The sequence below is a fragment of the Callorhinchus milii genome, unplaced genomic scaffold (genome assembly GCF_018977255.1).
Source record: "Callorhinchus milii isolate IMCB2004 unplaced genomic scaffold, IMCB_Cmil_1.0 Scaffold12, whole genome shotgun sequence".
NCBI lineage: Eukaryota > Metazoa > Chordata > Chondrichthyes > Chimaeriformes > Callorhinchidae > Callorhinchus > Callorhinchus milii.
The window spans coordinates 16,969,804-16,982,678 of record NW_024704753.1 but is presented as its reverse complement, the minus strand read 5'-3'; the positions used below and the strand labels follow the sequence as shown (position 1 = coordinate 16,982,678).

The 12,875-nt window shown below is 44.5% G+C and overlaps 1 protein-coding gene across 3 annotated transcripts in view; it reads right to left on the bottom strand.

The window, feature by feature from the left end:
* Window positions 1-11,898, bottom strand: part of rad54l2 (RAD54 like 2) — a 35,520-nt gene extending 23,622 nt beyond the window's left edge. For 2 of the 3 annotated variants that reach the window (XM_007890437.2, XM_007890440.2), the window contains exons 1-2: window positions 11,128-11,612; window positions 2,489-2,660 (exon numbers count right to left, since the gene is read on the bottom strand). In XM_007890437.2, the coding sequence (XP_007888628.1) occupies window positions 2,489-2,606 (118 nt within the window). In that variant the 5' untranslated portion in view covers window positions 2,607-2,660; window positions 11,128-11,612. Of the gene's footprint in view, window positions 1-2,488; window positions 2,661-11,127; window positions 11,613-11,796 lie in introns of those variants that run through there. The other variant, XM_007890439.2, reaches the window with a different exon arrangement.
* Window positions 11,899-12,875: the final 977 nt, after the last annotated feature.

Genomic DNA, 12,875 nt, shown 5'->3' with positions numbered 1-12,875 from the left:
CTGGACTGATTATACTGCACCAGACATCTGACAAGTCTTGCTCCTCTCTCCCTCTCTCTCTTTCTCTCTCGCCACCCTTCTGTCCACTTGTAGTAAGACCTGTGAAGCTGAACCTACTGAAACATTTTAATGACCAGGCTCCCAGGTTGTTAAACCCATTGGATTTAGACTAATCAGATCTTTCTGCCGACTTCTAAGACCAGAGCTCCTGATGCTGTAACCACGGATGAGGTCCAAGTACAAAATATTCGCCCGCAAAATACAGTCAACCCACTTTACTGTATATTCTATGAAGCGCTTTGAGACGTCCCAAAGACGTGATACAGCCCCGTATCAAATGCAAGGATTATTATTAATATTGTTAAATCTTCCACAATGAATGATGGTGGCTGCTCCATGGCTGTTGCGGAGCAAGCGGAGTCCTAAACCCAGCCATCAATGCAATCTGCACTGATACAGATCAGCCATTGCTTTATTTGTTCCACTGACTACTTTAAGTACAATGAAAAAATCCTACCAGGACAATATATTTCAGTATCAAACCATTAAAATGTACGGATGAATAAGACACCTCAGTCTTTTTTGTCCATTATAAGCAGCTGCAGACTTCAAGCTGACAATTCTTTTTAATGCAGTACTTTATCCCCTCCTCCTCCTGAGTTTTTAACTCAACAGCTTTGTGTGGAGCTTACATCTCTGTGACACAGAGTCTTTCTGCACAAATCCTTAATTACAAATGTAGTGTAGACAATAAGACACTTCTTTGTTGACAGATAAAACGTAGAATCTCTTTTCTCTCTACTCTGACAGTAAAATATGACCTCGACCACACACAAATTGTTTGTTTGAAGTTGTAGACTGGTCTTTGAGTTTAATGTTACGTTTGTCAAAAGTCACAGCGGTTATACACGAGACAGACACTGGATGTCAGGAGCCAGTGTGCAGTTAGTGTGGTGGGAGGGAAGGGGAAGTCAGAAGTCGTACATCACAGCACCAATATCTAGGCAACAGGTGAATCACACAGACTCAATTCTAACTCACAGAATTCTGCAAATTACTCCATTTTTGATTTTATACAATCTGACAAACGTTCAAACCTGTGCCAATTTACAAATACTCATTCTCTGCCATTCCCTGTTTTTTTGTTTGTTTGTCATCCCGCCCTCTGCTCCCCGTCACCTCTCTTCCTCTGTGCCACTCTCCCTCGCTCTGTGCTATTCTCTTCTGTCTCTCCATGCGCGCTCCGCTCCCCCCCTCTCTCTCTAGGCCACTCTCTTTTTCTGCCACTCTCTCTTTTTTTATGCCACACTCCCCCTCTCTAAAGTCTCTAAACTGCATTTCTTGCAAAATAAATCTTCCACAATGTAATGCATGCCTGGAACATGAGGTGTCATGGGCACGACTGCTGCTCACTCCTTACATAACCTGGTTATGCAACAGGAGTGTGTGTGCGAATATAGATCCTCACACAAATAAGGTTATGGGAAGGGGTGGGACAAGAGCATGTATATAGTTATAATTCAACAAGAAAATTCTGATGACACCATTCTCCTTCATGCTCCTCTGTTTGCAGCAGATGGGTTTTCATCAGTTCATTGTGAGGTCCGGGGCCAAGCAGTGAGCTGGATTTGTGGTAAAAGGTGGAGGCGACTGGAGGTAGGGTAGGGAGGGTTCTGGTTACACTGACCTATTGCTCAGCACCCTGGAGACTGAGTCACCTTCACGACTGAAAGAGCAGCAGGACTTGAAGAGGGGTGGGCAGACAGTGAGGGCAGGGATTCTTTCTATTCAGCTTCTGTTAAAACCCTGCAAGCTAAAGTGCTAATGTATAGGCTGATCCTAGCTGGACAAGCATTGCCCAATGCTGCTGCTGCCAAAATGATGTTCTCAACTTATGTCTGGTTCAACAACCGGTAAACAGCCCATGGACAAAAGGCTGTTTGCAAGATGCACAAAGCAGCAAACTACAAAATCGTAAACTACAAATTACAGGCTCCGCACACAGGCAAGTGTAATGAGGGGAGTCAGCCATGCTGAATCATTAATACAACATGGGACAGTACGTCACGTTTTATAAACTCACGTGTAATTGCCTACCCTCAGACTGGCTGGATTATCCAACAGCTGCGTCAGAATCCTGGGTTTTAACTCAGAAATTACCTCTTACAGGAAATTTCTTTTTACTTTCCGTTTCTCAGAAGTAATAGGCATTCAGGACGGCGGAGAACAGAACATGAGTAAATATTTCTACCAAAATATTGCTGGGTTTCGTTGAACAATATTCCACAATGTTTGGAGGATACTGGAGTACTTGCAAGGTCATCTATTACTAGCTGTTAGGATTTGTGACTCATTGTTGCTGTTGACTCCAAACAGCTGCAAGGCATGACTTGGTCTTCAGTCCAACACCTGTACCATGCTATTTAAATAAATAATAATCTTCCGAGCAAAGCCATGTTACGGGAATTAATCCAAGGTGTTCACTCACCGTTTTCTTCCAAGTCATCTTCGTCATCGCCATCGTTATCCTCCATCTCCTCTTCTTCCTCTTCCACATCCTCCGACTCCACATCTGGATCACTCCCTGAGATAGACTCGTCCTCCATGGCCCACAGCAGCAGACACTGTGCATTACAAACTCATTGCCTCCCTCTGTGGATCTGCACAAAACATCAGCCTATTATTAGTTCAAGGTCTATACAGTACTGTAGCCCGCAGACCGAATTTGCTTCAACAATTATGGCAAACTTCAACAGCATGCGGAGATCAAATGAGGTGCAACCTAAGTTTAAGTACAGTATCTGGAAAATTGTAGTGGCTGGGTGGGAAATACGACGATCCCAAAAGCTGCTTCCTACATGTGTAATGCAAGTGTAATACAGCAAAGAGCAGGTCAGTACAGCAAAAGAAAGTACAGGATATGAAGCCTACATATCGTGCCAATTATTTTTATCAGTGCTACTGGTACTCTGCAATGAGAAACCTGGACAGAATCTTTTGAAATCAGACACTATAATTCAGCACACTTTGTGCTCGATCCTTGAAAACACAGGTGTCAGCTCCTCTGCATTTCAATAACAATGGTATTAATGTTTTGCCCACAAAATATAGTCAATCCACAATAATATCATCTGTGAGGCGCTTTGAGACATCTCAGCGACATGATAAGACATTATATAAAATACAAGGATTATTATTATTATAATAATAATTCAGGCAAAGAAAAGTGCATTCTACACCAGCGAGAAACAAATTGATTTATAATGTTGGTTGATATGGTGGTCGGGCTCAACTCCATGCTTTTCCCCCTTTGTGTTAGGGGACTATGAAAATAGAGTTTTATTTTCCAACAGCAAAAGCGACAGAAGTACATTTAGTGGTCGGGAGGAGGAGGAGAGGAAATGAAAAAGTGGTGTGCAATGGATTACAACAACTTGGATTTATATAGCGCCCTCCACGCCAGACGGCGTCTTAGAGCGCTTTACAGTAACGGATCCCGGGACCGAGCCGGTGGGAGGGGGAGGAAACCAAAGGGGCGGTCAAAAAGCAAGGTCTATAGCAGAGACCTGAAAATGGGAAGGTAGTTCCAGAGCCTCGGGGCTTAGTGGCTAAAGGCACGACCGCCGAAGGTAGAGCGGAGGACTCGAGGGACGAGGAGGAGGTCAGACCCGGAGGAACAGAGGCAACGGTACTGTTTTGAGGAGAGAGGTCAGAAAGGTAGGGGGGTGCAGAGGAGTGCAGGGGCTTGAATACAAGGGTGAGGATCTTAATGATTAAAGATCTAATCAGGGCTATCAGATGATTTATAAGCAAACTGATCCCAGGGGCGGGTTAGACTGGAACCTAATCAAAGGTTTGAATGCTTTATATTCTGGATTTGAGCTACAAGCTGAAATCTAATCAAGAGGATGGTTTATATATGGGCCAGATTTCCAGGAGTAAGACAGACAAAAGGGGTTCATTGTTATCATAAACTGCAGGATTGACCATCAAGTCTATCCACAGTAATCAAATCAAGACCTGGAGGAGAAGATCTTTTGCCACCATCCAGTGAAGTGAACATTAGGCAAATAAATATTTACGTTGAAAGCTTAAAAGATAAAAGGCTAGTGCAAAATGTAACGGTGCCACAATAATCCCTGCATAATGTGAAATTCCGTTCTGTCAGAGTGCTAATCTGCAATCATTTAAAAAAAAAACACTTTACCCATACTGTATTATTAAAAACATTCATAAACGTAGTGGCTAATCACAGATTCAAGGAACTCTGAATCTCTCGCTCAGTCTTCCAAGAAAATAATTCACATAATCCTATTTCCATTAAATTTCAAATAATTAAATCTGCAACCAAAGCTTGAAGTTGAAGTGGGATGGAGGGGGGGGGGGTGGGATTGGAAAGAGAAAGCTTTTGGTCAGACCTCAGCTGTTTAGTCTAACAACAACTTATACTTATATAACTTCCTTCATGCGGTAGGTGAATGTTTCAGCGCTTCACAGTGGCGGACCTACTTTACTACCCTCTTTCTCAATGTTTTCGTATCTATAAAATGTTTAGTGGTTACCCTTAATAATGCTGCGTGGAAATTAACTGCCTTGCTCACCAACAAAATACAGTCACTACATATTACAGTAAACCCTGTGAGGTGCTTCGAGACATCCGTCAGATGTGACAGTTTTTTGCCCCACAATTCCCTCACAGGATTCCTTCCATATAATTTTCTACGTCTCCTTATTTGCCTCCCAGCCTTGGATGGCACTGGCCCATGCGACCTCAGAGGTCTGTTTGCTCGGGGAGTTCAGCACGTGCAAATATAGAGAGACTGACTCATTCAAAGAGATGGGCCGGCATTTGAATATCGGCAGAGTTGCAAACACAGAGGGGAAACGCGCATCAGTATATGGATCGACTCGGACCAAACCACAAGCCAGCACCTTCAAATTCTCTCTTATAGCTAAGTCCATCTATTTGGCGTGTGCAGATTGAGAAAAAGGCCATTCGACCTGCCGAGTTGGTCACACTAAAGTAAATTTCGTGAAGCAGTGTCTACAAACCGTCCTCTCCTCAATGAGTTGTTGTGGAACCAGTATCCTCCCCCCCCCCCCCCCACTACTCCTTCCCTAATCAGAAACGCATCAGTTTCCTTCCTGAAACATTCCACAGCCCGTATTCACTGGGACGTACAAGTTGCACTGCGTCTGCTTTCCTGTGCGTCACCCCCCACCTCAGGCCACTCATGCAAAAAAAAAACCCTGCAGTCAAACAAGTCGTCTTATGAGTATTCAGGGAGCAAAATGCTAACCAATGCCTTTGCCTGCATCAACTGCAAAACTATCTGCTTCCCACACCACACACCCTCCCACTTCAATACAACAGCCATCTGCGTACTGACTCAGCTAATACCAGTCACTGCGGCTTGTAATGATGTACGGATTGGATAGGCCCCGGCTCCTGTATTGCCCTGTCACCGTGGTTCACCCCACTTTTATGGGCAACGCCAGTGCACTACTGGGGTGATTCTCTTGCAAGGAGGGGCCAAAGTACTTGGTATTTACCAGCCTGAGGCAGAGGTTGTACATCACTCATTTGTACTGATGTCTATCCTATTCCAAGTGGGGGTGGGGGGGTTTCTTTGTCATCGGGGTTATATCAAATGCAAGGATTATTATTGCTTATTAGCCGCCTGCTGGACTCATTGGGTTCTAAGGAACAAACTGATTTTTCTTCGCTGGACCCCTGCAGAGTACATAAGATCCAAACTCTATCAAAGCGCATTTAGTGCCGGTGCTAAACAGTGAACCTGCGCCACGTGAAGGTGGCAAATTATTCTGTGATGAAGGCGCTGCGTGCCCCTGCTGAACAGACTGTACGCCGTTATATAACCTTATTTACTTGCAGATAGGCTTTGAAGTCTTAATCCCTTCGCTAGACTCCTCTTTGCCAAGATCAGTGTCACAAATCAGGCTGCTTATGTAACAGCAGGTGGAAACCCAGGGATCACTACCAAATGCAAGCCGATGGTCGCTCTGCGGAATTGCTTTTATCGTGTTCTTTCGAAAAGGGCATTATATAAGTGGTTGTGTTTTGTTCTCCAGAACTCCCAGTTCCACCCACAAGTGACTCACTGAAGGCGAATTAAAAAAACATTGTTAAGATTCAATTCTATGGGGGAATAATGCTAGATCAAGGGATTTTCATTAGCACCCACTCATTACTCATCGCTCTCAGTGTTTGTGTGTGTGTGTGTGTGTGTGTATGTGCGTGCGTGCATACCTCGTACTTTCAGATGGGGTTTGAGAGAATCAGCCGGTTTACAAGCTTTACATATTAAACAGAGAGATGAAATGTTGAAACTTTGCCATTATGAGTTTAATGATTTTGTACTTAATAGTCTGCCCCACCCGGCGATAAATAGGGAAGCACTTGCTCTGGAGGAAAATAAAAATGTCTAACGTCACGCGAGCGTTGTGACTTTTGTACTTCTATATCTGCAACAACAGTTTAAATTAAATACTGTAATGTGGTAGATATTTACACGTGCAAACAGTTTCTGAATTCACTCGGAACATTAAACTTGCATTGGCGCCTTATCGCCTCTTCGAGACGTCTCAAAGCGCACCGCAGAACATACTGCAAAGCGAATTGACTGTATATTTTGTGGGATAATACCCTTCGTGTGGACACATCCGAACTAAGGGAGTGAGAGTAACCACTTTCTAGATGAAGTGCCAAACTCAACCCAAACGATCCCAAAGCCCTCACTCACTCAGACCACCAACAGAGGTTCTACCTTCCCCCAATTCCACTAACAACTTAATCACTTCATCATGCTAACACACGGGGGCCCTCCTGAAAAAATTAAACTAAACACAGTCCTTTAATTGATTGCAAATATCGTACATTTTATCCCTCCTTTTATGAATTCACAGGTTTGCCTTCTAATTATCGTGTCTTTTTCTCCTTTTCCACTTGCATTGTTCCGCAATGATTTTTTTTCCGCAAATGGAACGGCACAAAACGTTCTGGGACAGCAGAAACATTAGCCCTCCACATCACAGCAATATCCTAGCTGCACCCCTCCCAGAAGTGAGGCGTATAATTATATTAACCGAACGCTACAAAAATAAATGCCGAAAGCTTCTTAAAAAGTATTCACTTTACAGGAGTGAAGAGCGAAAATGATTCTGTTAACTCTTACGAGGATTCGTGTGGGGACTCGAGGATTCGACTCTCTACCCCCTCCTCGTTCCCTCCCTTCCCTCCCCTCACCCTGACCATTTGCTCGGGTCCTGACCCAACTGTACAGCGCCTTGCGACGTCCTCCCGACGTGAAAGGCGCTCAATAAATGTTGTTGTTGTTGTGTGCTGTCAGTGTCGGCACAGCAGAGAGACCAAGGCTGCAAAGAAAGGAACAACAGATCCTTGCCACGATTTCAGATCTCTTCCTACTTTATGAACAACAACAACTGCACAAGTTTTCATTCCATCCTGACGCCGGGGAGCGAGGCAGTAGGACACGTTCGGAATTCAACAAAATTCAAAAAGCGCCACCTTTGGCTTTCTCGAAACAAGCTGTAGCTCTTTGTGGAAAAACACAAAGCCCTTCGCGCTGCAGCATATAAGAATCTACTCCGGCTATCTTTGTGCCAATAGGCAAATTAAGAAGGTCTTTTGCAAGATCGGAGTTCGGTTGGGTCATCAGTAACGTCTATGTCATCTGCATCCCAAGATAGGACACGGATTGGACATCTTAAGAACCCACCCAACTTCTGCAACCTTCAGCCACCCTTACCAACCCAGATATCGCCTTTACTTGGGGCTACTCCACATCCACCGCTCTATCCAGCCCACCATCAGCGGACAGACTTTCAGACACTTAAGTGCCCACTCTCTCAGGAGATCAGAGCTCATTACGGGTTACTTAACCTGACCCTCTCCCAAACTCACCGAAACTTCCTTGACGGCTTACTACAATTAACCTGAGGAAATTAGATTGATCTTGCGCTTATACTGCAGAACAACAACTAGAAGCAGTCAGTCTCTCAATGATGTGGAATTGAGATCAACACAGCAACAACACTAAAATGTACACGAAACATTAATTTATCCATTTCAAAAAAGGTTGCTGATACAGAAAGTGTCTTGATTCCTTAAGTTCATTCATGGTCCGTAATTCTGTCTGTCCAGCGCCTTGGGACGTCCTCCCAACGTGAAAGACGCTATACAAATGTAATTTTGTTGTTGTTGGATGTAGTAAAAACACTCATTATACAACACACAGCGGCTACTCAAATTACTATCCTATTAGTTTACCCAGGGCTTGCAATTTCATGCAATCACTGCAGATAAAACCCTGGCATTTATTTCTAGCAACATTCAGTAACTTCCAGTAACTGATAACATTTCACAATGTTCCCAGAACGTTTACAGTTCAGTGAAAACAAGAAGTATAATACTAACAGATAGTTTTATATTTCTCAAGTCCCTTCCTTCTGTCGCACTCCCTACGGAAATCTCAGATCTAAATTGTTTGCGTCCCTTCCATGGAAAGCGAGTATTTGATCTGTACTTGGAAAATCATGTGGAATATGGAGTCTTAAACAGACTGCACACAAAGGAGCCCTCATCCACCAACTACCTTACACTGCTGTAAATTGCCTTATTCTGCAAAAGTTTAAAGCAATATGAAACCTTTAGTGCCCCCAAAAGTTTGGGATTGAAGCTTCATTCATTCCTAGGCTTGATTTCAATCCTCTATAGTGAGCTCTAACTCTCAACAGTGGTACTGTGTACCAGAGCAATGTCAGAGGGCTCTGACCTGTCCTCACCTTCAAGCTTCTCAGAGATCCCTAATCAGAAGAACTCCAAATGGAAGATTCCTTTTCTCCTTTCCATCCCTCGTGATTTATAGAATGCCCAATTTTATTTGAGGTCTTATTGGCCAGGATACCAGGAGAAACTCGTTCCCTTTTTCAACAGTGCCATGGGATCTTTAACGTCCGACTGAACAGCCAGGCCTCAGTTCAACATCTCATCTGGAAGACGGCATCTCAAACAATGTATTGCTCCCCCCAGTCGGAAGTGCCAACCTAGACTATAAAATCAAAGGCCTGAAGATGGGCTTGAACCCACAACTTTCTGATTCAGTAACAGAATGCTACCAACTGATGCGGGACAACAGATGGCCTGTGGCGCCCTCTCAACTCAGCATTGAGTTTATTCAGCTCCTTCATAGTTAAATAACTCCTCAATGTCACTTCACTGATGACAAAACCACCCATTAACAGCAATTAAACAACACAACCAACATGTAATGTTTTTTGTGCAGTTTGTTTTCTAAACGGCTAATTAAGGACTGTGTCTTCAATGATCGCAGATATCCATCAATTGAAAAATAAAAAGCCTAGTTATTGTTAATGTGCTGCTGCTGGGTTTATTTTATAATTTATATAACAGAAGTGATTGGCACTCCTATACACACCTACAGTTAATTTGTACATAAACCCTGAAATCACAGCATTGCAGTCCCGAAACTTCAGATTAATCTAATTGCACATAATGTCACATAAACCTTCATTACTGATCCCCAAGTCTGTTCTGACCTATCTGGCCCAGGGCCCGGATTTATTGCTCAGCTGAAGTCGAGCTGTACTTTGTATTGCTTTGCTTAGCCAGTCGCTGACATTCTTCAGCCAGGCAATACAATACTTACAGAGAGACTGACATTGTCAAGACTGGCAACAGAGCAAAGTTCCAGTCATTGAGGCTGAAAATACCCCTTTGTTAATTCACAATTAATTTTACCTTTGAGTTTTAGCCATTCTGTCTAACGTCATTCCCATCCCCAAAGAAAAAAAAACTCCTCCACGCCAACTACACAGAAACTAAAGCACAACACAAGCAGGGCCCAAGCCTCTGAGCCTGTCCCGACAGCAGAGAAGGACGCAAAAAGTGGTGAGGGGGGGAAAAAAAAAGAGAAGAAATTAAACTACATTTAGAAACTAGAAATTGTACACCAAATAGCCCAATGTTTTTTTTTGCCTCTATTGTCTTGTTTCCAAACAATTTATATACTTGCTCAACTGCTTTCTTTTGGAACTGCAAAGAAATAAGAATTGCTAAACATCACATTTTCAGCAACAGAAAGGCAGCAAGAACCAGCTGTTCCTTTGGCTCATCCATTTCAGCAGTCACTGCCAACAAGCATTGTCCTCTTGGAAAGGAGAGTAAGAAATATCCTGCTCTTCCACAGGACGGCATCAAACTCCAACCCCGAGAACATCTGATTTATGGTCATTTTTATTAAAGGATCAAAACGAAAATGAATAAGAACATCTCAAAGCAATCCAATAACTGTGCCAATTTGGCTTCAGAGCAAACGGGTCAACATGTGATGGCCTGCGTCTCAAAGAACTAGAACACTATAAATGCTACGATATTCAACAAAACTTTAAAGCATCAACTCAGCCAGGAGGACAGAATTGGACAGCAACTGAATGAAGGTTACCTTCAACGTTGAAAAGATCAAATGAAAAACTTAACAGGAAACCAGGAGGTCACCCACTCATATCACCTCTGTAAAGGCTACAAAGATTCTCGATTATATTTTGGTAATCACATTTGATCCAGTCTGATACTTGCAGGACTGGATGTTTAAAGTGGCTCTGTAGGTATTGGCCAAGGAGATGGGAAATGTGAGTTTAAAGTGGAAACCAATCAACATGAACAAGCATTTATAAAGCACCCTTCACGTGTGACAGCGTCCCAGAGCACTTAATCACCTATTAGTACAGTAATGTTGGGATTCTATAAAGCCTAACTTCTAAATTTATATAAAACTATAACTATTCAGCAGACCAAACAAAATAAAGTGCTTAATCCTATTCTCTTGCACCGTACAAAAAAGATAAACGTAGATTTTGGAGTTAACTGTTCTAGAATGGACTGCCATCTACCACAGCGAACACATCTCAAAGCAGAAACACTTTGAGATGTTTCAACAAACAAGGAGCAACAAAATGCAAGTTGTTGTTGTTGTTGTAATGTACCTTTGCCCAACACAGACCAGTAGATGAATGTTCCCTGAATGTTCCACTAAATTAAATGCCACTTAATACTAACATCTTTACCAAAGATATCTGCGTGGAAACACAAACGTGTGGATCAGGTCTTTTGACTCCGCTTCCCCCCTCTATGCCCACAGCCACTTTCAATCGCTCGGTGCCCACTCTCTGGAACTCCACTCCCCAGCAGGCGGTTTGCTCCCTCGCAGCTCTCTTTCAAGGTACAGCTCAAAACACGGCTCTCTGACCGTGTGCTTTCCGTTATCCAGCGCCGTCCAGCGCTTTGGAATGTCTTCCCGACGTGAAAGGCACTATACAAGTGTAAATTGCATTGCATTTCCCAGCATTGACGAGATTACTCTCACAGCCCCATCATCCAAAATTTGTATAAATTAATAATAATAATTTACCGAAACAGTACAGCGCAGAAACAGGCCATTTGGCCTAACTAGTCCATGTCAGTGTTTATACTCCACGCTCCATTACCCTGCTCCCTCATGTATCGCGTTTCCCCTTAAATACATTCACGCTCCTTGTTTTAGCGACAATAATAATCCTTGCACTTGTTATAGCGCCTCATCGCGCCTTCGAGACGTCTCAAAGCGCTTCATGGGATACACCGCAAAGTGAATTCAACACGGCTTCCAGCAGCGAGTGCTGGTTCTGGAATTGCTCAGCGCTTTGAGAGGTTGTCTCCCGACACAGAGACCCTAACCCTGCGTGAGGGGCGCTTACAGCGAAATACAAGTTGTCGTCGTCGTCGTTCTCCTGGCACAGAAATCGTTGATGACATCCTTCCAACATTGCCAGACTCCGCCACTGCCTCACCCCTCCGGCTGCTGAAACCCTCACCCATGCACTCGTCGCCTCAAGGCTCGACTACGGGAACTCCCTCCTCGTCGGCCTTCCCAACTCTTCCCTTCACACGCTGCAGATCATCCAAAACTCTGCAGCTCGTGTCCTCTCGCGCACCATCACTCCCACCCTCGCCCGACTCCAATGGCTCTCCATTCCCCAGAGGATCGAGTTCAAGATCCTCGTCCTCACCTTTAAGACCATCCATGGCCTTACCCCCTCCTACCTCTCTGACCTGCTGACGCCCTACGAGCCGTCCCACTCCCTCCGTTCATCGGGCTCCGGTCCCCTCCGTGTCTCCCGCCCTATCATCAGTGGCCGGGCTTTCAGTCTCTCTGTCCCCACACTCTGGAACTCCATCCCACGGTCCCTTCGCCTCACTTCATCTCTTGCCTCCTTCAAGGCCGGTCTCAAGACCTTTCCCCCTCGACCGTACCTTTGGTCTCCCTCCCACCTCTCCGCCTTCCCTCACCCCAACGCCACCCCTCCCCCACAACAACAACAACAAGAAAGGGAAGGGGAGAAGGCGCCTCAATGTAAACACTCCACAAAACTGAACCCCTTTACTTATAGATTCAACAGCAGCCGCCACCGCCACCACAACGACAACAACAACCCTCACCGCCACCACAACTACAACCCTCACCGCCACCACAACTACAACAACCATCACCGCCACCACAACTACAACAACAACCCTCACCACCACCACAACTACAACAACAACCCTCACCGCCACCACAACTACAACAACAACCCTCACCGCCACCACAACTACAACAACAACCCTCACCACCACCACAACTACAACAACAACCCTCACCACCACCACAACTACAACAACAACCATCACCGCCACCACAACTACAACAACAACCCTCACCGCCACCACAACTACAACAAAAACCCTCACCACCACCGCCACCACAACTACAACAACCCTCACCGCCACCACAACT